The sequence below is a fragment of the Cricetulus griseus genome (genome assembly GCF_003668045.3).
Source record: "Cricetulus griseus strain 17A/GY chromosome 1 unlocalized genomic scaffold, alternate assembly CriGri-PICRH-1.0 chr1_1, whole genome shotgun sequence".
Taxonomy (NCBI): Eukaryota; Metazoa; Chordata; class Mammalia; order Rodentia; family Cricetidae; genus Cricetulus; species Cricetulus griseus.
In genome coordinates, this window is record NW_023276807.1 from 225,523,937 (window position 1) to 225,549,111 (window position 25,175).

The following is a 25,175-nucleotide window of genomic DNA, read 5'->3' on the forward strand; positions in this document are numbered from 1 at the left end:
ATGGCATGGTCTTTGCCCACAAACCCTTACTTCTTATCCCTAAGGATGTGGGAAAGTGCCTCTCTTCTGAAATACATTATAGATACCACACTGTCCTTTCATGTGGATGGACAGGCATAACATAGGTCAGCTTAAGTGCCATTTGAAGGATGCAGGGAACTGCTATATAGTCACCTCACCAAGATCCTGGAGAGATGGGGGACTCAGGATTCATGGAACTGGCACTCACAATGCAGGAAGTGAACTTAGAAGCACCAAGTGCCTAATGAGGCTGTTTTATGAGCTGCTGTGAGCAGTGTCAGCTTGATCAATGAACCCCAAGTGTGTGGTAAGGGGAGGGAGTGGCCCAAGACAGCTGTGGATCTGCTTCTTTATTTCATTGCAACCCTTTTCTTCTGGTGACTGACTTTGCCTGTGAGAGAGCCATTAGCTTGCATTAAGGCCCGGACTCTGTTAAACATTTCTCCAAATGCACATGTTTCAGAGAGAGAAAGAGAGAGAGAAGTAATAAGAAGGCATTGAAGAATCCGATGATTGATTGCTATTGATGGCAAAAAAGTCCCTGATCAACTCTGTGGGTTCTGGAACACATGCCACATTGGCAACTGCAACTAAATAGATTATCCCTTCGCTTAGGATCTGTTTACCAGACTCACTTGCAGAGCTGCAGCTGGCAGAGAGGAAACCGTGGTCAGTGTGATGGAAGGTGAGGTGGTAAACTCAAGACATCCCTGGCCAAGTTGTCCCCTGCAGTGGGGTCATGGGGTGGGGTGGGGGCATCAGGTGACTAGAGACACTGACTCCACTGACTCTTGATTGTTTTTCTGTCCCATTGCTGTGGTCACTCTGTGTGTGCAGGGAGGGGGGTTTCTGCTGCAGGGAACAAGAGTCCCCTGCAGGTTTCTTATGACCAGTTTTCTGTGGGCTGTATCTTTCCCGTCCATATTGGGGGAGGGGGGGGCACTCAGGCCTGAAGTTGTTGTTTCTTTTTCCTTCTTCCAACTAAAACAAAAATTATTGAGGTTCCTGGGCCAGAGTCCAGAGGTTGGATTACATCACTAATGTGTAAGAAAGAGGAGGCTTATTGGGTCAAGCAGGAATTCTAAAGGGTTGGATTCCCATTAATGTGCTAAATCTTTGTAGAATTAGGCTTTAAAGTCAAGAGCATAAGCCAATCTAGTCTGAATTGAAAGAATTTAAACAGTAAAAAAACAACTTTTGGTCAGATATATCAATTTTTCCGATGGAGAACAGAACAGAAGGAAGCAAATACATTTATTATATGAGTCAGTTAGATCCTAGAGACTCTTAGGACAGGAAAAAGGAGGTGGCACCAGGCCCAGAAGAGGCATCATTTGTCCATCCATCCATCCATCCATCCATCCATCCATCCATCCATCCATCCCTTATTAAGTATCTATGTACCAGCCTCTGAGTGTAGAGTGACAATGAAATTACAGGTTCTACTTGCATAAGCTTTGGGTTGAAGGGGTATGACAAAACCATGAACCTTTTCAATAGGGTGTGAGGAGTACTAATAGGGACACCCACAGTGGGACCAGACAGAAAGCCTCTGTCTCTCCACCTGTGAAAGGGCATGGTATTCTTTCCCATAGAGTCCCATGTGCAGTGGATACGGGATACTCATTCTGGAAACAGATGCTGGAAGTTGGGCTCCAGAACTCACTGCTCAAAGAATTGGGCTACCTAAAAATTCTATCCCAGTTGCTTGTCGGTGCAGGGGGTCTCAAACATGTCAAAGTGCTGTCGTATTCAGCATCTCACCTGACCATTTTTGCCTTGAGGTGGGCAGGGTAGGCAACTGTAGTCCCAGAGGATCTAAGATCACATGGTCAGCAGGGAACAGAGCTGGCTGCAAATATACTTTGCTGGCTCAGTTCCAGGTGAATTAGATAGAAGGTGAATGGAGGGCCTTGGGATGCTGCACAGAGAGGCAAGAGGACAGAGGTTCTCACGGTACACAAACATTCCTCCATTGCTGTGACAGAAACAACTTGCAGGAAGGATTCATTACAGCTCATGGTTTCAGGGGTGGATATCAGTCATTATGGTGGGGAAGGCATGGTGTTTGGGACGTAGTGGTGGGAACTTGTTGCTGGAGTTCCTTGTCCCGCCATGCCCCGCTGCTGCTTCAGCTCCAAATAAACACATGAAGGCTATATTAATTATAAAATTGTTGGCCAATGGCTAGGGCTTCTTATCGACAGCACTGTCTTAATTATTAACCCATTTCTATAAATCTATGTATTTCCACGTGGTCTTGGCTTACTGGAGATTGTCCAGACCTGCCACTCCTTTTATAGCTACATGGCGTCTCCTTGAGGCTTCTCTCTGCCTATTTTTCCCAGAATTCTCCTCATCTCCTAGTCCTGCTTATCTTCCTGCCTCTATTGGCCAAACAGTGTTTTATTCATCAACCAATAAGAGAAACATATATACAGAAGGACATCCTCCATCAGGAGCTTGTGATAAACCTTGTCTGCATCTTGCTACAAGGAAGTAGAGGGTGCTGTGCTGGAGTCACAGATGGCTATCATTTCCAAAGCTCTTCCCACCCATTTCTGCTCATTAGGCATAGTCTAAAGATTCTACAATCTCCCCCCAACAGAACCACTAGTTGGGGACCAGGGATTCAAATGTGTAGACCCAAAGGGAACGTTTCAGCCTTAACCATCCCCCTCTTTCTGGGAAATCTTTGAGGTTTCATCATATCACTGTGTTATGAGTCCTCATACAGTACCAAGGTCCTCTCTGGGCTGGCAGCAAGAGAGAACTCAAGCCTTAATCTGGGACTCTTCCCATGATGCCTCACTGGCAGGCTAGGCGTTGTCTTATGACAGCAAGAGGATGAGAGGCTGGAACCACTTCAAGCACAAAGGGGCATTTTTCTCACAGGGCATCTTGGAAGACTACAGAATGCTGAGTTCCCATTGCTATCAGGAGTGAAGACCATGGTCCAGCCAGTTCCTTCTCCTTCTAGGAGTAAGGAGATAGTGGGTCCCTATAGTGCTGAGATTTCTATCCTGGAGCCTACCTGATGAATGTTAGCTTCCTTATACTGAGCATGGCCTGGAATGGGAGGTGATGAGGTGGCCTCTGCCTTGCTGTGTTGAAAACAAATGGTGTATACATCAGACCAGCACCCTGGCAGCTTGGCTGCCGACAGATATATACAATCAGCAGGATACCCTCCATACTCTCCTGGTCATTGTGGATATTATTCTTGTTCCTTGTAACCCCAAGGTCCTTGGGCCTGAGAGCCGATGGTGGGTATGATTCTACTATTTGTGACTTACTCTTTTGTGTTTAAACACACTTTCCCAGGTTTCCCTACCATAGGAAACCCAATAAGATAGCAGGAAAACACCAGTTCAGGGAAATCAAGGCATAAGGAGAGAAACTTCTGGATAATGAGAAAAGATGCTCTCTGAGCAAGAAGAGGTCAGTGCGATGGGGCGGATAGACAGATAATTGTAATAAAGTATAAAACTCCACATGGGGCAGAGGTAAGACACTTCTGCTTAGAAAGAAGCACTCTTGTTCTCATTTTGTGTCCAAAGACCCTTGCAAGCTGCTTCTCAGACCCTGGATACAGAGCTGGGGAGTTTGAGTGACAGGCCATCTCAGACCTAGTGCTGATCCTCCACCTCCTTGCCAGGCTTGGCTAAATAAAGACATGGTCCCAGTGGGGAGCCACTGGGGCTGAGAGCTCTCCTGGGGGTGCCAGGCAGCAGGAGCAGCTCAGGAGTCTTGGCAGAAGCTGTCACTGCCCCTATCTGTCTTAGCCTTGAGTCACCTGGCAGATGGCCAGTGCCTGAGAGAGGCAGCCGGGTTGTTCCAGGCAGCTGGGGGCTGTCAAGTACAGGGCTGGTCCTAGCAAGGGGCTGGGTGTGGTGAATACATGCCAGCCACAGGCAACAGAAGAGTCAGGCCAACAGCCAAGGCAGGGCAACATCTGGGGATTTAGCTTTCCATAGCTCTGCAGAAGGTCAGTTTCCTAGCTTGCTTATGCTGTGATGGTTAAGTGTGGGGTAGTGTGGACATAGGAACTTTTCCCCTGCCCCCTTCCCCTGCCCATCAGCAGGTTGTATTCTTTCTTTCCTTCCCAATTATGAGAGACAGTCAAATTCACTCCTTCCCATAGGATGAGAAAGACCTGCTTTCTGGTCCCAGATTTGAAACTTGCTGGCATACGTTGTGACCTTGACTGTGCCATGACCTTAGTATCTATGTCATGGACAGACTTCAACCCAAGTCTGTCCACTTTGAAGGGAGACTAGTTTTGGTTACATGTTCCTCTGGGATGCCATAAGATAGGGTTGGGGAGGGTGTTCCTTCTGTGTGGGTCACCACATCTCCACCACAGGGTACATGCCTTAAGGCTGCAGCTACTTTCTGCTTCCCATATCTCTCCCTCCAAGAAACTGTAGCAAGCAGGTGTTTCCTTCTCTAATGGGCCATGCTGGAACTTGGGAGGGGGTGTGTCTCTGGGCTGTGTGAGGCTACAGAACAGTCTTTGGGACTTGAAAAGGTGCTAAGTAGAAAGATTCTATTTTTTGCAGAGATTCTACCTCTACAGGGGATGAGAGGCACTAAGAACACTGACTGAAATCAATTGGAGGAATCAATGCCTCTGAGTGCAGTGCTCTCTCCCTCATCTGGTTTCACCCATCCTGCTGTGAGGTCTTGTTCCCTCTCAGAAGACCAGAAGGCTTAGTTAATCCCAGGCTAGCTCCTTCCTTCAGGGCTGTGTCTTGGGATCCATAATGACTTGGACCAAGGCAATGCTATTTGGGACTCTGCTGTAATTGGAGAGCAATGGAGGGGGGCTGGAAGTGGGATAATCCAGGCTCAGGACACAAGGCTGGACATCGTGAAGCTGTTTCATGTGGACAGAATCCTTTCTGCCCTCAAGGTTTGAACTCCAAGGATGAACCAGACAGGCCTAAAGTATAAATAACAAAAAGGATTTTGACTCTCATGATGATGATGATTATGATGATGATGTTTGTTATTTTATAGACTGGGTAGGGAGAAAGGGATTATCTCAGGTGTCCTTAATGCAGACACAGAATTTATAGGCCCTTTGAGCTGCTGCCATTTTGTTTATTCATATGGAACCCAGACTGTCTAACGCAGGACCCTGAATCCCAGCTGCCTGACTTTATCCCACTTAGAATAGGACTTGGTGTAAGTTGAACCACTAACTTAGCTCATGGAGTTATTGTAGGAATTAAAGGAGTATTAGCTTGTATTCCACTAACATGTTAACTACTTTTTCCCCATACCCATGGCAAAGCCTGCAAAATGAGAGTTGGTGTCTTTGTCCAAGCCTGGCCATTCTTGAGTAGATGGCAATTTCCCTCCTCTGTTCATTATGTTCAAGTTGTCACCAACATCCTACTGATTCATTTTAGAATGCACTGTGTGGCTGCTCTTGGCCACCACTAAGTCTGAGTATTGGGCAAAAGCCTGGAGATTTGGATGAAGACTTCTGGTCCCCTTTCTGAGAGAATTTCTCCCACCTTTATTGTGGAACAGCTTTATATACAAACTTACAAAAACCCCAGGTCAGAGAGTTCACAACAGGATATTGATCCCAGTGGGGTGAGGTCAGGAAAACAGGAGGTACCTGTGGTTATGCTGGAAAACAACTCTTAGAGACCCCGTGAGGCCTAGGTTCCAACAGCACTGTCTCTGACCAACTCCTGTCCATGCCCAAGGCCATCTCCTTTTAGGGGGCTTCATTACCTCAGGTCAACACTGTCAGAATTTTCCCCTTCCCAACTTGTCTCCATCTTTTTATTTTTTTAAAGATTTTATTTATTGTGTATACAACATTCTGCTTCCATGTATATCTGCACACCAGAAGAGGGCACCAGACCTCATAACGGATGGTTGTGAGCCACCATGTGTTTGCTGGGAATTGAACTCAGGACCTCTGGAAGAGCAGTCGGTGCTCTTAACCTCTGAGCCATCTCTCCAGGCCCTGTCTCCATCTTTCATATACTTATCATATCAGTATCATCATGAAGTTATGATGTCACGTGCATGCTCAATGCCTTTAGTGACTCCTAGAGGCTCAAGTCTAAAGCCTGTGGTACGTGGCACTCAATCATGCCTTCCAGCTGGATCTTTTAGATCCATCTCCCCCTACCAGGCCTCTTCCACTTGTGCTCCTGGTTCCTCTCAACTAACTATTGGACATCTCAACTCTTCCTCACCACAGTGCCTCACATAAAACTCCCATGCCTGAAATGTCCTTAGACAAATTTGCTCACACCTCTAGAGTGAGTCTCACTTCTGTAAACAGTGGGACCCCTTTTGTCAGCTGTTCTGAAATCCAGTGGCACTTTCTTTCTTCCTTTTTGCCTTTGTGCTGTTCCTTCTCCTTTCACAGAGGCATGACTAACTCCATCTCTAAATGCTTCCCTGAGGGAAACACCCCAGCCCTATGCCCACAGCCTTTGGCACAGTTCTGAGGACAGAGAAGACATCTGGTAAGTTTATTCTGGTTGGCTGGTGGTGAAAGCTCTGGGTTGGGCTCCTGTCCTGTGGTGGAGCACACCTTGTAGTTCCTGGTGTGTTTTAGCACGGTGGGATGCCATCTTTTATTTAAACTCTTGGTTAGTTTCCATCTGTAGGATAAAGGAGCCCTCAGTCTTCTTCCTTAGTGTCTCCTTACTCCTTAGTACTCTTGCTTTCGAGGGACTCTTCACCGCAAGGCAAAGGAGAGGAGGGACTAAGGTTAGTGTCCCTTTTCTCTCCCCCTGAATGTTGTGATGTCAGTCTGTGTTCAGGGGCTGCTCCCCCATCCTGCAAGCACAGGTACTGAGAGGTGGGGCCCATGAAAACTGAAAAGGACACAGGGTATCTAAGTGTGTCATGTCTCATCTCCCAAAGGACACCCCCCATGATGTCCTCTTGCAAGATCTGCTCCCATCTTCTAGAAAGCACTCTCAGCTTCTCTTGAACCCTTGCTGTTTTTCAATCTCTGGTTCTCATTATACTTAGATCCTATAGCCCCATTCTCATTTTGGATCCAGGAGGGAAGGGGTGAGTCGGGCATTCTACCAGTCAGTGGCTTTGTGTGCAGTATTCTGTGTAACTTTTACAAAGTTGTTTTTTAAAGAAATATCTCCACTGTACATATGAAATAGTTGATGTTCAGAGGGACTAAATTGCCCCTGCCTAATAATTCTCCACAGTAGATCCTGCTGAATGGATTGTAACCCATCTAACTGCAGTTCAGATTGGCCTTTGGAAGATGGTGGTGGATCTTGGTTCAGATAGAAAGGAAGAGGGTTCAAGGTAAATGTGTTCCACAGCCACACAAACTGAATGGTGGTGAGTGCTTCTCATTGTCCTTGTGAGGGCTGGGTGATCCTGAAGGCCTAAGCATCTCAAGTCACTAACCTCCTACTACCAGAAGCCCATATCCCTGTTCCCATGGGAACTCAGTAGAGCTCATCCCTGGCTGCCTTCTACTGCTCTCTCAGTATACTTAACTATAGATGGGGGACAAAACTGATGTCTCAGAACTCTTTTCTCCTTTTACTCAACAGAGGTAAGAGGTATATATGCCGTCTGAGTAAAGAAAGGATTGTTCAGCAGTAATTTTGAATGAAGCCTCTAGGGTATTCTTGAAAGAGAGACCTCCAGGGGATACAAATGAGTGGAGGTGGGCAATGCCTGGACCATCAGAAGGCTCTGGAAGTAGGTGAGTGAGTGAAAAGGGATTTATTTATTTAATGACAAGGCTCCCAGAGTCTGGCTTTTCAACTAAAAGTCCCTAGAGGTATAACATATTGCTTTTCATCTCTTAACCTACACCTGCCTAACTTGTCTGACATCAGATCTTTAAGTTCCCCAATTTTTGGAAAGAACCTAGGAGACCTTGGGAAGTCATTTTGTAAAATAGAATTGGCCTGAAGGAGGGGCAGAGGGAAGCCAGCAGTCCGTTGCTTAAGTGTTTCCCCACTTTCTGCTGGAACCCTCCACTACCCAGATATCACAGTGGTGTGATTGGATGCAGGATCTAGGATCATTGTCTTTCAATGGGCTATATGAGATGTCTATTAAGTGTTTCCCACAGCTGGGAAAAGCTGCCTTCCCGCCTAAATCCACAAGATGGAAGTTGCTTCCTCTAGCTTTGCCACTAGCAGCAAAGGCTGCTGGTTTTGTGAGTGGCCACTCTGTTCACACTAAGCAGATTTCTAGCATTTCTTCTATTCCATCGCCTTGATATTTAACAATGTATTTTAAAACACACTCCCAAATAAGCTTTTGCTGTTGACCACCTTTTCTTCTTCTTCTTCTTCTTCTTCTTCTTCTTCTTCTTCTTCTTCTTCTTCTTCCTCCTCCTCCTCCTCCTCCTCCTCCTCCTCCTCCTCTTCCTCTGCCTCCTTCTTCTTTTGACAGCATACAAAGTTGATGAGACACGTGTAAACCAGGCCCTAGCACTCCAGGTGAGAGGAGCCTCATGCAAGGCACATGAATGCAAAAGGGATTCAGGGCAGCCGAGGGTGTGTCAGAGAGGAGCATGGAACTAGGGTGCCCAGTGTATGTGGTTTTTATGATCCTGAGAGCACTGGCCACGGTGTGTGCACCGTCTGTCTGCCGCCCTGACACCTCCGTCAGCATCCTCACTTCGCCTTCAACCCTTTCCCAGCCAAACGCTTCTTTTTCGGCGGCGCTTCTAGGCTTTTATTGTAAATTCCGTGATTAAAACACGCTGGTGAGCTGGGCCCCAAAACAGATGGATCAGTTGTCTCCTTCCTGGCTTGGGGAGGAGTCCCCAACCGGAGGGGTCCCCACCCGCAAGCCCTGGGAGCCGGGAGTGGCCAGCAATTCCCTGACTAGCTCTGGGGAGTCCAGGCGATCTCTCTGTGTGGGGTGGGGGTGGCAAGAGGAGGCCTGGGAGTCTGTGTTTTGGGGCATTCCAGTAGGTTGGGGTGCGAACCCAGGCTGGTTCACTGCCTCTGGTTCACTGCCTCGGAGGAGACAGTTGGGACGCCCAGACAAGCTTTTTTTTTTCTGGTCCAGGGCATGAGAGACTAACTAGGAAAGAAATGTCTGGAATGGCTGCAAAGCTGCTGCTTCTCTGTGTGTGTGTGTGTGTGTGTGTGTGTGGTGTGTGTGTGTGTGTGTGTGTGTGTGTGTGTGCAAAGCTGCTGGTGTGTGTGTGTTGGGGGGGCGGGTATTGGTAAGAGAGGCGCCAGTGTGCGGTGAAAGTTCCCAAGCTCCGCATGCAGAGCACTCGTGTAGGAGCTCAGAGCTAGACCCAGGCATGCAGGCTGCTCTCCTGCTTGGAGCGCTGGCCTGAAGGTTGTCTTTGGGTACCCTAGTGCCTTTGAGGTGCTGCGCAGGCCGGTTTCCCACGAGGAATACATCATCTTGCATAGAGTGATGCTCTCTTCCAGACCTCCACCAGACCAGGGTTTTTCCTACTGCCCTGCCCCCACGCATCCAGGATGGCTCCCGCACCCGGGCCTCAATGTCCCCCAGCCTTGCTCAGCTTTCCCAGGCTTCCGGAGACCTCTTGGCCATAGAGGTCCAGTGCAGGGGCAGTGGCACTTGGGGGGCACAAGCACTCGTCTAGGAGGAAAGAGACATTGTATGGAGGGGGGGGGCGTGGAGACTTCCTAGGTTTGAGCGTGGACATTAGCCCAGGGATCCAATAGGTTTCTGGCCAAGGTGGCGGGCTGGTCCCAGGAAGGGCGGGCAGCTGAGCGGAGAAGGCCAGCGGTGGAGCTCACCCCTAGACCAGCGTTCTCTGGCGCCAGCGCCACCTCCGCGTTGCTGCTCCCACCGCTGAACCTCCACCACGGCTGCTGCAGAGTGTCGTTGCTCCGCCGCGCTCCCGCGCTCCGCGCCGCCAGCCGCCAGGGAGCCGGAGCGCCGAGCCCCGGGCAGAGGAGTGGGGCGAGGCGTGAGAGCCTTGGCGAGGGAGCCGTGAAGGGGGAGGGAGCGGGCGGAGGGAGGAGCAGGGAGAGAGGGAGTAGGGAGGGAGAGGCAAGCGAGGGAGAGCGGAGATCGAGAGCAAAGAGCGAGAGCGAGGGAGAGGAGAGGGAGGGAGGAGAGAAAGACACACGCAAGCACAGGCACCCCGGCACTGGAATTCCATTAGAAAAAAGTGAGCCGAGCAAGGGTTAGCGGGAGAAGATATATATTTTCCGTTTTTTTTTTTTTTTTCGAATCTTTTTCTTCGTCTTGGTGCCAAAGAAGCGACTCTCGTCTCCCGTCCTAGAAGCTCCTACTGGATTGCTCCTTATCCGTCGGTGGATTTCTTTCCTATTTGCATTTATTTTGACCCCCTCCCTCGTTGCTTTCTTCCAGCCCTTCACTTTTAGATCTCCTCGCCCCCACCTCTCCAGTCCCCTCCTGGGAAGTGCAGGAGAATTGGACCCGCGGGGACTCAACGCCTTCCCGGACGCCCAAAGGGCTGGGCTGACCTCAGGACCAGTCTGTTGGCTTAGAAGGCAGCTAGACACATAGCTACGTGTGTTTGATTTCAGTGGCAAGGGGGACGTCGAGAGGCAGCCCACCGCCCGCCTCCCACCCCACCCCCTCCAGCCAGCAGCGAGAACCCTAGCACTCGGGATCTTCAACCGGCGGCCCGGCGGGATCTCCGCATTGGATTTGGGGGTCATTATCATTGCTTGGCGATTATTATTATCGTTGTTATTTTATTTTTATTTTTTAAACCTAAGGGAGAAAAGACGCACACACACAAAACTGTGGGATTTATTTAACATGATCTTGGCAAACGCCTTCTGCCTCTTCTTCTTTTTAGGTGAGTACCTGCAGGTGGCGAGTCTGGGGGCCACACCGGGCTGCGCGCGTTCAGGCGCCCGCTGGAAGCTGGGCACGCGGGGGTGGGGTTGGGGGCTTCGAGAAGGGCGCCGTGGTAGACACCGGGAGAGCGCCGTGCTGGGAGACTGGGCCGGGGCTCCGGGGAGGCGAACAGCCCGGGAGGTTCTGAAGGAGGGAGCCGTGTGGTAGCTAGGTGGTTGCGCGGAGGACTGAGAAGGAGACTTCCAACATTCAAACCATCTCCGCACGCACTCACGCGCCGCCGCGCGCGCACACACGCTTACTTGCAGGCGGTGATAACGCTCATTTCCCTCAAAATAATGGGTTCAATTTGCAGCAACTTAGGAAGAAAAAAGAATGCAACTCTTAGTGGGGAAGAAAGGAGGGAGGAGAGAGGCTGGTTAGTAGCTCTCACGCCATCCCCTCCTTTCCTGATTGCAGTCTGAGTCGGTGGGTTTCTGCAGAAAGTCCTGGTTTGGACATTTGTGGGGGAGCCCTTGTAGTCACCTCCCACTTGCCAATCAACCTCAGGAAAGCACCCTATTTCTCCACTCTCGGGAGCACTTTGCAAGTTTCTTCTTACCCATTGCCTCTTTTCCACCTAGACCCAAGCCAGATGGGTAGGCGGAGCACAGGCTTGTAAATGGGTGTATAAGGCCTTCAGAGCAACCGCTCTGGGGCCTGGGGCTAGAGGCGTGGAGGAAGCGGAGGGAGGAGGCCAAACTTTGCTCCTTGGGAAGAAGACGAGTGGGGAGTGTATGCAAAGGGGGAAAACAGATCTTAACAAAGACCACTCACTGCGCATCCATTAAGCCCCCTCCCTCTGTGACAGGTAGGAGTGGCTGCCCAGCGGTTCAGAGCTCCAGCAGATCCTGCCCCTTCCCCTTATACTTTGTAAAATCTTAGCTGCTTGGGAAGCAAGGTCTAGGGATAGGTAGCGATTTCCTCTTGGTGCAGGTGAAGAAGCGATGTTTACAAGGCTGTATGTGGATTCTGTGTTCTCGAAAGTGTGTGTGTGTGTGTGTGTGTGTGTGTGTGATCTGCTTCAGTGCAGGTGCTGTTCTGGGATCATGGCTTGTTGGCAGTCCACAGTGAGCTAGGCTACCAAGCAGAAGGGGCTCTGGATAACCCAGACAGGGAGGTAGACTTTGTTATGGAAGATGTGCATGGTCTAAGAAGTGCCCTCCAGATTGCTCCTGTGGCTTTGTAGCCTGGTACAGTCAGTGTTGGCTGTATCCTGGGCCCTTTGCTTCCTCACAGACTTTCTACCTCCCAGCTATGCATTCCCATGGGACACAGGCCCTGCCCTGGGGTGTGGCCTTCGCTAGGCTGCTTTCTCCCTGTGGTAGTAACCCTGTGAGGTAGGAGGGACCGAGTAGGAGGGTAGAGATGTTCTGGCTCATTTTTACCCTGCAGCCCTTTCCAGCAGCCTTAGGGAAGTGGACTCTCATTTTGAATGAACTGTCACAAAATTTGACCTTTCCTTCATTGATGGTCTAAAAACACAGCTTTCTGGGGCTTAGAATGATCAGAGCCAAGAAGAAAAGAAAATTGCATTTCAGGCAAAACCAACCAGATTGCCTGCTGCTGAATAGTGCCCCGCCATCATCAAGGATGCATGCTTCCAGGTATAGGGTCCTCTCTGAAGGCCAGCAGTAGAGGACAACAGCCCCCTCCAGGATCAGACCGCAAGTTGCCCATGGGGTGTTCTTAGCTGAGGAGGCTGAGGAGTCAGCTCTCCACAGAAGTGGCACTGGGCATCCTGCACATCCTGGGTGTGTATGGGTGTGTGAAAGCAAGCATGTGTGTGGAGTATGAACAGACAGCAGAGCTGTCCACCACTATCCAGGGGTTTGAGATGGGAAGAGAGAAAAATGGGAGAGGAGGGGTTTGCCTGGCATCTCCTTCGGTCATGACTCTTCAGTTCCCTCTCCTTTGAGAAGTCCCTCCCCAAAGCTGTGCAAAGGGCTCAACTGAATGACAGGCTCTGATAGGACAGGATGGATTAGTGTGAAGAAAACTTAAATCCAAAGGCCCCTTTCCTGCCTAGAAGACTATAGTTGGGAACCAGTTGGAAAGTCAGTTGAGAGTGGAAGTTCTTTAGCAGCTTGAGGTTGGCTGGGGCCACAGTGAAGAGAGTCCCCCACCCCAACAAGGGCCTTCAGATGCCTTTTCAAAGGGTTTGAGTGAGATCTAGTGTCGGAGGCTGCAGTGGAGAGAAAGGGCCCTTTAGCCCAGCCATCCAGATTTCTAGTGTTGGCATACATATATGGATAGAATGCAACAGAGACAGTGATGGGAGCTGGGTAGGTAGAGAACCCATCCCCAGTGGCATTCTAGCACACACCTGGCTCTTGAGGGGTACTCTGGATGCTGGAGGGCAATCTGAGCCTCTCTTGTGCTCCCTGGAACAGCTCCACCCACCCTGCCTACTCTTGATAGATCCAAGTTTTCTACCCTCAGGCCAGGAAGCCAGCCCTTTCTTGATTCTTGGCTAGCAGCTTCTGGTTGCTGTGATTCCTTCCTCTGCCTGGGCTTGGTTGCTTCTGGGAGTTTTGAAGCTGAGTCCAAGAGATAAGGACAGTTGGTGAAAGGATGTCCTAGTATCGTGAACATCAGTTGACAGAATGGGGAGGCCCTCGATATTGGCATGAGAGCCAACAGAGGCTTGTGTTAAGGACATCTTGGGGGCTCTGGGCTCAGGTGCAGGACAGGCAGAGAGAGTTGCTTTATCACTGCACTCTCTGGAGCTTCTAGCCTGACTTTAAACCCGTGTGAATTCCGAGTCCTATTCTGAGCTCCCCTCAGACAGTTCAGCCTTTAGCTCAATCAGGTGGAAGGTGAACTCCTACTCAATCCTGGGATGAAGTCAGGACTGGCTGAGAGGCAGACAGGTGCAAGTTGGGGGCATGGTGGTTCAGCTGTTCCTGGGTGGCCCAGAGGCACTAGAGTCGTGTAAAACGGTGTAGGAATCCGCTGAAGTCTAGAAAGAAAACTGCTATCTCAGCTTTTGTGGAGGACACATCTAAGGCTAGCGCCTGGGCAGACCTGGCTTCCAGTAAGTCCTACTCAGTACAGGTTTCTACCTCTTGTTTTGTCTCGGTGTGGTTATATTCTTCCCCTCTTTCTGTTATGGGGCAGGAGTACGGTCAGTGAGAGAAGAAATTTTCCTTTGCTTTAACTGGTGCCTCCTCCATGTGGAGTCCAACTCGCCTTCATCTCCTTTGCTTTTTTCTTGTGGGAAAGGCCTGAGGCCCACGGGAATGATTTCTTTCCTCTCCAGGGGCTCTGGGGAGTGACAGGGTTGCTGTGTGCAGTTCTACCCGTAGGTGTCGCTGTCTCCCTGCAGTAGCTCCCCCATGAGCAGGGCCTCCTAGGGAGAAGGCCTGAGAGTGGCTGGGCAAGCATGGGGTTGGGGGGGGGGGATTCTGCAGTATTCTGAGGAAAGGACCATGGCCTAGAATTTTATTCTGTTTTGGAGTGGGAGGGAGTGGAGGAAGCCTCTCAAATATTCTTTGGGTCTTGCAGAAGGCAGCCTTTGCTCTAGTTAGTGGTAAGGGGCTTTTTTTGCGGTAGGGTCTGGAGTTAGGAGTTTAGGAAGAACAAGGAGACAGAAGATGCTGTCCATATCTGGAGGAAACCATTTTGGGAGCTTGGCTTTGAAAGGGTCTGGCCAGCTTCTCTCTGCCCTTCATGTCCAGTCTTCAAGCCCCTCCCTTCTGAGAATGCTGTGGGAAACAGATAAGAGGAGTGGGTTAAAACCAGCCCAGGCTGGAAGGCAGGGCCTGAAGGAGAGGAGCTCTCTTTTCTGCAATTGATTTAATATTTTGCTTTTGGAAGGAATAAATAAAAAATAGAGAGGGATTTCAGAGTAGTATAGGGAGGAAGGGAAGGAAAAGGGAACTCAAAGGGAAAGGGTGATGAGGTATGTTGAGAACAGAGAGCCCTTGGGAGACAGGAAGCAAGAGAGGATGAGAGATGGACGTGGGAGAAGCAAGTCTCGACAGGGAAGGAACACAAGGGAGAGTAGGTTTGTTCCTGGGCCTTACCCAATGCAGTCTGTTTTGCAGGGGGCTGGGGTGGAACTTGGCCATGCAAGCACTTGGTCAGGCCACTGTCTGGTGAGAAGTTGGCAAATTTGGAAAGGCGAGGCCTACAAGGGGTCTCTGCTTCTCCCTTCTGGGCTTCCTGGGCCACAGAGTTAGGCTTGTTTCTGGTTGTCTTCTAAAAGCCTAGTGATAGGAAATGATGAAACTAAGGGCTGGAGTGGGCTTTTCAGCTTCTCTGTGTGTGACCTTGAGTTGTCTCCCCTCTTTGGACCGGAGCTTCCCTGGAGTATGATATTGAGGCTTGATTCTTGGGTCTCTCTAAGGTCCGGACAGGCTCTGAAGGTTAGTTGACTTTTAGCGCCTTCTAACCAAGGCCTTTGATGGAGCGGAGGTTTGTAGCTTGGGAGTTGAAGGGCGATCACTCTGCATAAACCCTACCACTCCTTGTTGAGGCCATGACATTCTGTCTAGACTGTTGACATCTTAGCCCCCCTGCAAGTTTTTAGTGAAGGCCGTCCTGGATTTACGGTGCTGGGTGCTGTGTTCCACTGCCTAGGATTGTGCTGAGGAGGAATGAATGTGAACCATGGCTGTAGGGGAACATTGCTTACTAGGTTGGGTCTGAGTTGACCTTGGTCTTACTGTACTTTGGTATATAAGTGGGTGAGAAGTTCCTTCAAGCCTTAGGCCTGCCTTGGGGTCCGAGACTGTGGTAGCCCTCATTCATGCTTGTCTTCCCTCCCCACTACCCAGACGAAACCCTCCGCTCTTTGGCCAGCCCTTCCTCCCTGCAGGGCTCTGAGCTCCACGGCTGGCGCCCCCCAGTGGACTGTGTCCGGGCCAATGAGCTGTGTGCGGCTGAATCCAACTGCAGCTCCAGGTACCGCACCCTTCGGCAGTGCCTGGCAGGCCGGGATCGAAATACCATGCTGGCCAATAAGGAGTGCCAGGCGGCCCTGGAGGTCTTGCAGGAAAGCCCACTGTATGACTGTCGCTGCAAGCGGGGCATGAAGAAGGAGCTGCAGTGTCTGCAGATCTACTGGAGCATCCATCTGGGGCTGACCGAGGGTAAGCCTGGGTGGGCCCCAAGGAAGGGCGGTGGTGGGTAAGGGATGTATCCAGCCAGGGGTTCAGAAGGGAGGACTTGGTAGAAGGGTAACCTGATTTGTTCCCCATTTTATCCACAAGAGTAGCTAGAATCGAGAGGAAGTAGCTACTCCTCCTAGGAGGACAATGGTGATCCAGAAAGGGAAACCACAAGGGTGGAGGATGAGCTGGATGATGGGATGCCAGCCAGGGCAGCATGAAGCTGTGCCCAGGAGAGGGAAGGGGCACAGTCAGAGAGAGAGAGAACAGGAGGTACCAGACCCTGCCACTGGGATGCCCTGTTACCTGGAGCTGAGCCCAGAACCTCGCTCTCTTCAGGTGGTCTTTGGATCCAACGGCTGACCTAGGCACTTTATACAGAGTTTAGGAGCTCAGGATGGGACAGGAGCAAAAGGTCCTATGTCTCTAGGCAATCTCTCCTCAAGTATGCCCAAGGCAGAAACTGAGAGCCTCTCCCCCAGGGACACCTCCTCACTACTCCTCAGTCCAGACAGGGCCTTGGGGTTTGCATACACTTCAGGATGACTGGTCACCTCGGCGAGATGTTCATTTACTAATTCAGCAAACATTTATTGAGAGCGCATTGTTGCTTTGTGTTACTGGAATAGTATAGAATCTGGCATTGTCTTTGCCTTCATGGAACTTACAGTCTGGGATGGAGTGTAGAAAGGAAGGGGGAAGTTGCTGTTTGAAGGCATAACTGTTGTGATGGAAAGGCCCAGGGCATAGTAGGAGCACCTCAGAACATCTAAGCCAGTGTTACAAAAAACCTGAAGAGCCTTCTGGGAAGATGCTGTCTCTAGGCTGGGGTGGAGTCACCACCCAGGGGAAGGATGTAATAAGAGTGGGCAGGTGGAGGGAGAAGCATGTTAAGGTCAGGCCTGAGAGTTGAATCTTCATGAAGAACTGCAAGTAACCTGACAGCTATAGTGTAGAATGGAAGGGTTGAGGCTAGCTAGGAGGAAAGAGACCTGATGGGCCACAGGAAGCAAGCCTGAATGGTTTTAATTCAGATTTCCAGGGAGCTAATCAGATTGATACTCCAGAAAAATGTCCATGTAGTTGTAGGGAAAACAGTCAGTTGTAGGGATTGTGACCCCAGGCAGGGATAATGGCAGGAACAGGACAGAGCGACCAAGGGGAAGAGAGATGTAAGTGCTTCTGAACAAGGTAGAATCAACAGGTTTTGGTAACTACTGCCAATGAGATGGGAAGGGAAAGAGTGGCCAAGGAAGACCTCCCAGCTTCCTGTGCCTGCAATGGCTTTGAGTAGAAGAAGGCAGGGATTATGGACACGCCCTGCAGACATGCAGGCATGGAGCTCAGGGGAGGGTATGGTTCTAGAAAAATCTGGAGTTTTCATGAGCCTATGTTTAAAAGTTGGAGCTAAGACAGTGGGTGCAACCACAGAATGAGGGAGGTGAAAGAGCTCCTGGACCGTGGTCGTTAAAGGACAGGTGAGGGAAGGGAGTGTGCACAGGTGATTGAGAAACTTCTAGAAGCGGATTGGGAGGACCATCAGGGAAACAGGAGACTCTCAACAGCTCACACATTTCAGGTCAAGCAGGAGACTGCTGTATTCCTGCTGTCACTTGGGTAAGCCTCCTAGGTGGCTTCTGGGGACAGAGCCCTGGTTAGGGAGTGAATGGAGGCAGAGGATTGGAATGATAATATGGATAACTTCTTCCAGAGGCTTTGCGTGTGTGTGTGTGTGTGTGTGTAGAGAACAGAAGGATGACCTATTTTCTCCTTTAAAGTTGAGAGAAGGTGGGACCCTCTAAATCCCAAAGGAGGATGGGAGTGATGGAGATGCTGGGGAAGACAACAGGAAGGTTCTCTGTGCATTTGTGTCTCTGGAGGTGAGGACAGGGGATGGGTCCAGGGACAGAGCTGGCCCATTAGTCTAAGATGAGAGAAAGTTCCTTTGCAGGGTACCACAAGGGAAAGGTGAAAGGAGGGAGAGTCCAGCTGTAGCAGTAGAGTCCTAAGAGAGGGATCCCCAACCGTCACCAAGGTAGCTCAGATATGCTCTGAACACATGGAGAGGAAGAACATGCTTTTAGTAATGATATTCCTGCCATTAAGAACAGAGTGATTCCGTAGGCATTAGGTGACCACTTCTCTCTAGCAACTCCATTCCTGGAGCTGGAAGCACCAAGAAGGCAAGGCTGACCTAACACACATGTACTTATCCACATATGAGGAACTGTATACCCGGTGGTCTGCCTCGGGCATGCACATCATAAAAATCTCCTGCTTCTGGGAATGCGTAGTTTTGCCATTTGTTTTCAGTTTTTACTATTTTTATTATGTGCAGGTGTGTATGTCTGATGTGGTTATGACAATGTGAGTGCAGGTACCCATGGAAGCCAAAAGCATAGGATTCTCTGGAATTAAGAGTTACAAACAGTTGTGAGCCAGCTGGGGAATGAACTTAGGCTTCAGACAGCTGGTAGAGCTGGGCTAGCTTGGGTTGCATAGCAGCAGATAGGAGGTGATAGAATTGACTAGAAGTGCCATGGGCTGATTGGATTTCTTAGCAGGAGTAGTTCTATCACCTTGGTGGCTCCCTTTGGCATTGCCATGCCAGGGTACAGGAGAATCTGTGATCACAAGCAGGAGGAATGAGGCATTTCTGTGTGGCAGCAGCAGTGAGCACAATGCTGTATTTGTCACTATCATGGGATCTTCAAGGCCCCTTTGGACTTAGAATACCTCACTGCACATAGCTGTCTCTGGTTCCATGTCTTGAGATGACTTTTATGTTCTTTTACTCAATGACCACCTGTTAACACTACTGTATGCCTCAAAGGGTATTGGCCCCACAGAAACTGTACAACCTATGCTTGCCATGGGAGTGTTACAGAAATACATTCCACTTGCCGCTTTCTACAGATGCTTGCTGCTTCTCTCTTAAGAGGCTACCTCTTCTCCTAGTCTCAGGGCTAGATATTTACTGTTCAGGATTCATCAGGAGAATCCAGGAGGCCTTTGAGCAGGAGGTTATATCCCTTTGAGTGATAAGGTCTGCCCAAGAGTTAATAATTCATAGTAAGGTTGAGCCATTTCCCTGTTGGAGGCTGTAGGCATCTTCTCCCTACACCTTAATAATAAATACTTAGTAGTTGAGCTGGGTCTGGGACTCGTGGGAGGGCAAGACCCACTGAGAGAGGAGGGATTGGGGGGGAATGTGGTACCTTCCTTTAATTCTTGGTTTCCTTCTGACCCCAAGGTGGGTGGGACTTACCCAGATTTTTGATTCCTCCACCCAACTCCAGGACCCCACACCTGTAGCAGGAGCTAAGGTGGCACTGGAAGAAGGAGAGCCAGCGTGACATGGCCTCTGAAGAGGTAGCCACTGAGTTTAGGGAGTCAGAACTGTATGTGACCCATTAACCCTGTTTGTAAGGGAAGCTGAGTCACGGGGTAGAAGGACTGTCCAGGGCACACAGCAAGCTGGTGGTTGAACCCAGCGTCCTTACACCATATCCATGTTTCTTTTGGCTGTGCTGAGCGTGATCCTGTGGCTGGGAAAGGGGTGTGAGGTCTCTTTTTTTTCCCTGTCATGACAACTGTATGGGCACAGTGGGGATGTTACCATTGGCTGCTCCAAAGGTGACCCTGAAATTCAGAGTCCCTGATCTTTAAACCACAAAGAGCAAAGGCTCACCCCATGTGCCAGTTCCCAGGATCTGCATCCTGGATCTGGCTTCAGCAGTGTCTCAGGCTTGCCCTTTCCTGCAGAATTAGAGAGAGAGAGAGAGAGAGAGAGAGAGAGAGAGAGAGAGAGAGAGAGAGAGAGAGACAGAGGACCCCTGGGTAGCCAGTGGTGAGGACTGCCCTGCAAGCAGACATAGGGCCTTGTCTCCTACAGTTGGGCAAGAGGGGCAGTTGGACAGTGCTGGGGAGCAGCCCAGGGGCAGCAGGGCTCTGACCACAGGGTATACTGAAGAGCCACATGGTACTTGGGAGAGTGTAGAAAGTGAGAGAGCATTGCTCTCTAGCACCATCACCCTGGGATCAAAGTCAGGCTCTGCAGCTTGTTAGGCAATGAAACCAAGTCGCTTAGGAGCAAGTTCCTTCTCTCTGTGCCCTTTGCTCCTTGCCAGCACAGTAGGGGAGCAATAGCGCCTAACTCACAGAGCAGCAAAGAAGAGTTAGTGTGTCTGAAATATGCTTGGGGCTGTGGCCATGGAGATCGTGCACTCCAACTTTATTATTATTTTTTATTTAAATTAGAAACAAGCTTCTTTTACATGTCAATCTCAGTTCCCTCTCCCCCCTCCACCCCTGCCCCCCACCATCCCCTATCCCAACCCCTTTCTGCTCCCCAGGGAGGGTTAGAACTTCCATGGGGGATCTTCAAAGCCTGTCATATCATTTGGAGCAGGGCATAGACCCTCCCCAGTGTGTCTAGGCTGGGAGAGTATCCCTCTATGTGGAGAGAGCTCCCAAAGTTCATTTGTGTGCTAGGGGTAAATACTGATCCACTGCCAGAGGTCCCATAGATTGTCCAGACCTCCAAACTGACTTCCTTCTTCAGGGTTGTCTGGAACAGTCCTATGCTGGTTTCCCAGCTATCAGTCTGGGGTCCATGAGCAGCCCCTTGTCAGGTCAGCCCTAACAGCAATTCTCAAGTTCTTACATTATTTGGCTTTGATATGTGGCAGCGCCTAGGGGCCCATCCTCAGGGGTCTCCCAGGAGAGAGTAAGTCAAGTCTCAGTGGGTGCAATGGATGGCACTTAGACCATGAGAGGCAATGGATGAAGCTGCGAGCAGATTCTAGTGGGGTACACACGTGTGTGCTGGGTGCTGCCTGGCACACAGCATTTCCTATGAGGTAAAATGCAGCTAGAACTCGTCAACAGGAGGGAGCGAACTTCCGCACTGTCCTTTAGGCATCTTTGCCCAAGGTTGCAGGTACCTTCTCTAGGGAGGAACGTACTCAGGGCTATGAACCATTCCAGGGCTAGCTGGATCTCCAGTCCTGGTTCTCTATGACCTCCTGGGCCAGATGAAGGAAGCTCTTAGCAGGGGTAGTCTCTGCTCCCTCTTCTAGGGAAATCCTTCATAGATGCTGCTCACCCAGGCTCTCTGTAGGCAAAGGTGCTGCCTGTGGCACCAGGCCCTGCTGGATAGGAAATCAATGCATGAGGCTGTGGGTCACCCCCTGTCTGCCCCTCCCCATCACCACACACTCAGTCTGAGCGAGTTTGCATTGATTTCTCCTCACTGGTCAGCTCTCCTGGGGATAGCTGCTTTCTTGCAAGGTGTCCGCAGAGGGTATGGGATTCTTGATAATGTGGTGGTGGTGGTGGGGTCTCATGAGCATCCTGAGCCATTTATTTCCTGCCATTCTCTTGCTTTTCTACTACAAGTCTCTGATCTCCTCTGAAACTCTGAGGAGGCACATGAGGTAACAGGTAGTGGAGAGGTTAGAAGGGTGTCTGTTAGAGGTCAGGGAAGGAGGAGCATGAGGTCAGTCAGACCATTCACCTAGTGACTTTTAAACTCCCTAGTGAGACTCTTTTTGGTGACATGATGTGAGTCAAGGGGGAAATTCTGAATGTGGGTCTCTAGAAGACCACTTGAGCCCCAAGTCTGCCACACAAAGCTGGTGACACCTCCACTCCCAGGCGCTACACTGCTGGGCTACCCAAGAGCCTTCTCTTGTGAAACAAGGAAGGTGGACTATAAATTTTAGTAGGACCTCTGTCTCCAGATTCTGTGATTTGCACTTGACCTTTGGTTGGGGGGGTTATTGTTCCTCCCTTTCTCCTGTAAAGAGGGTTTGTCCTCCAGGGAAGTCACATGGCAGGCAGTCCTACCTGCTCTAATTGGTGAGAAATAACTTGTCTCTACACAACGAACTCTTACCCCTAACTTGCCTGCATAGCATTTTCACCTTGGCAAGGGCTGGCCTCTCTCACATCCTACATGACCCAGTGTGTTAGTGGAACTTTCTTAGGCATGGTTACTGTCTGATGGGAGTGTTTTACTGGAGAGGAGCCTGTGTCTCATGCCCCGTCTCTCTTCCAGGTGGGGAGTTCTACGAAGCTTCCCCCTATGAGCCAGTGACCTCACGCCTCTCGGACATCTTCAGGCTTGCTTCAATCTTCTCAGGTAAGTGACCCTCGCTGGTGCTTGACCCGTTTTTTTTTCCCTCTCATCTCTGTGGTGTGGCCCATTCATCTCTTGGACTCAGGTGTCTTTCCTGGTCTTCTGTTGACTCCACTCTTCTCCTGTCTGCTCCTTGATGTTTGAGCCTTGGCTCTTGGCTTTTAGGAAGCTACCTGGCCTCCCTCCTTCAGCAGCATCTGGAGTTCAGCATTTGTGTGGCTCCTTGCTGGTCAGTCATGGATAGATCTTGAATCTGAAACCTGTGCCACTCTGCTGTTTCGTCACCCATCTTATCCCTGTTTCTCTTTCTACTTCTCTGACTCTTCTGTTTGACACTTTCCTTGGTCAGGTTGCTTACCAACCTCTTTGTGCCTCAGTTTCCTTGCTTGTGAGTGCGGAAGCCCCTGTCTGCTTGGGTTAGTAGTGAGTCAGTGGATTGTAAAGCACATGGTATGCAGAAGGATTCTTTTGTGTTTTCTGGAAATAACTGCATGTGTTTGTTGGCATAGATTTAGGCTCTTTAACTGTAAATATCCAAACCCAACATTGCTCTACAATGTTTAGTACTGAGAGGGTACTGCAGGGGTAAACTCTACAACTGACCTTAGGAGATAGGACAAAGTGAAAAAGCGGGCATACTGAAAGTATCATGTAAGATTCCCTTCAGGCTGTGTGTATCAAATATGCATGAAACAAACCAATTTTGTGTTTGGGTCCCATCTCTACGACATCTCATTATGAACATGCAAATATCCCCAAACTGGTGACCATCTGAAATACTGAGTATGTCTGGTCCTTAGCAGTTCAGATAAGTGGTACTCAGCTATATTAGTGTCACCATTATCCAGTCTGCTCTAGGCTTTCTTTCCACTGTTTAAGGCACCAGAGAGGCATCTGAGGTAAGAATCACCTGCTCCTGGGTGATTTCCTTTAGGAATGAGAAAGACTACACTGGGTTCTTGCTTTGCTTGGTGGGCATATGTGTGAGAACGAAATAAGGGCAGAGGAGTGATTTAGCCAGTCAAGCACATGCTTTGCAAGCATGAAGACCTGTAACAATAAGTCTTTCCCCGAAGAAGCCACCCGAGCCCTGCCGCCACATGGGCACTTTTTGCCAGGCCACTGAGTTTCGCCCGCCACCACATTAAGGTTCCAAATAACATACAGAGACTTATATTAGGTACAAATGCTGCTTGGCCAATGACTAGGATTTCTCATCAGCTAGCTCAATCTTAATTATCATAAATCTATATATTTTATAAGACTTATCTTATTGGATGCCAGCAGAAGAGTCCTGTATTCCCAGGCTCACATGGTGACTCTGCAACAGAGACCAGGAGGAAGAGAAAAGGTTTAATGTGAAGTTACAGGTTATGATATCTTTATTCAAATAATACCAGCCAAGCACAAGCCAGAGCGTACCCAGAGGCAGCAAGCTAGGGAGGCCAGAGAGCAGGCTCCCTATGTGTCTGCTGCCCCTTAAGAACTCCCCATTCGTTATCCTGAACCTCCCCTGACTACACCCTAACAGGCGTAGTCAAGCACACCTGTAGCTAGCTCCTAGGAGGTGTGGCTACAGTGTCTCCCTACAAAAAGGGGATGACTTCCTTCTTGCCCTTGCTTATATATGAGTCTCCCTGCTATGTCACTTCCTGCCTGGATCACCACTTCTTTACTACATTTCCCAGAATCCTCCTTGACTCCTAGTACTGCCTAACTTGTTGCCTCATTGGCCAAACAGTACTTTATTTATCATCCAATAAGACAAACACATACACAGAAGTACTTCCCCTATCAAAGGCCCGTGTTTGATGCTCAGCACCCATGTAAAAATGCTTAGCATGGTGGTGCAAACTTGTAGTCCCAGGGCTGGAGAAGTGGAGGCAGAAGGATCCCTGAGGCTTGCTGACCTGCCATCCCAGCCTAATTGGTGAGCTCCAGGCCAGTAAGAAACCCCATCCCCAAGAAGGTGGATGGGATATCTGAGGATGATGTCTAACATTATCCTGTGGCCTCTATATGCACATATACCTGTACATAGTAAACACACATGTACACACTTGTACATGCATGAATGTTCATGCACACACACATATATTAAAAACATTACAAGAAAGGGCTACCAAGTTCTGACTATTAGGAATAATGCTGCTGTGAGTATAGTTGAACAAATGTCCTTGTGGTGTGAGTGTGCCTCCTTTGGGTGGGTGTATGCCCAAGAGTGGTATTGTAGGATCTTGACGTATGTTGATTTCTAATTTTGTGAGAAACCACCATACTTATTTCCAAAGCAGCTGTACACCAGCAATGGAGGAGTGTTCCCCTTTCTCCACATCTTCTCCAGCATAAGCTGCCATTGGTGTTTTTGATCTTAGCCATTCTGACAGGTGTAAGATGGAATCTCAGAGTTGTTTTGATTTGCATTTCCCTGATGACTAAGGATGTTGAGCATTTCCTTGAGTGTCTTTCCTTCATTTGAGATTGTTCTGTTGAGAATTCTCTGTTTAGATCTGTACCCCATTTTTATATTGGATTATTTGGTAGTTTGGTGTCAAGTTTCTTGAGTTCTTTGTATATTTTGGAGATCAGCCCTTTGTCAGATGTGGGCTTGCTGAAGGTCTTTTCCCATTCTGTAGGCTGCTGTTTTGTCTTATTGACCATGTTCGTTGCTTTACAGAAGCTTGTCAGTTTCAGGAGGTCCCATTTATTAATTGTTGCTCTCGGTGTCTGTGCCACTAATGTTCTATTTATGAAGTTGTCTCGTGTACCTATGCATTTAAGGGTATTTCTCACTTTCTCTCCTCCTATGTGGTTCAGTGTGGATGGATTTAGATTAAGGTTTTTGATCCATCTAGACTTGAGTTTTGTGCATAGTGAGAGATACGGATCTATTTGCATTCTTCTATATGTCAACAGCCAGTTATACCAGCACCATTTGTTGAAGATACTTTTTTTTCTATTGTATAATTTTAGATTCCTTTGTAAAAAATCAGCTCTTCATAGGTCCGTGGGTTAATATCAGGGTCTTCATTTCGATTCCATTGTTTCTCAATTTTCTTTTG

General features: G+C 49.4%; 1 protein-coding gene across 1 annotated transcript in view; it reads left to right on the plus strand.

Annotated features, from left to right (window-relative positions):
- Positions 1 to 10,776: 10,776 nt before the first annotated feature.
- Gfra2 (GDNF family receptor alpha 2) overlaps positions 10,777 to 25,175 on the plus strand; it is a 98,069-nt gene continuing 83,670 nt past the window's right edge. Inside the window, exons 1-3 of the mRNA XM_027390167.2 lie at positions 10,777 to 10,816; positions 15,639 to 15,953; positions 22,033 to 22,116. Of these exons, the coding sequence (XP_027245968.1) occupies positions 10,777 to 10,816; positions 15,639 to 15,953; positions 22,033 to 22,116 (439 nt within the window). The remainder of the gene's footprint in view (positions 10,817 to 15,638; positions 15,954 to 22,032; positions 22,117 to 25,175) is intronic.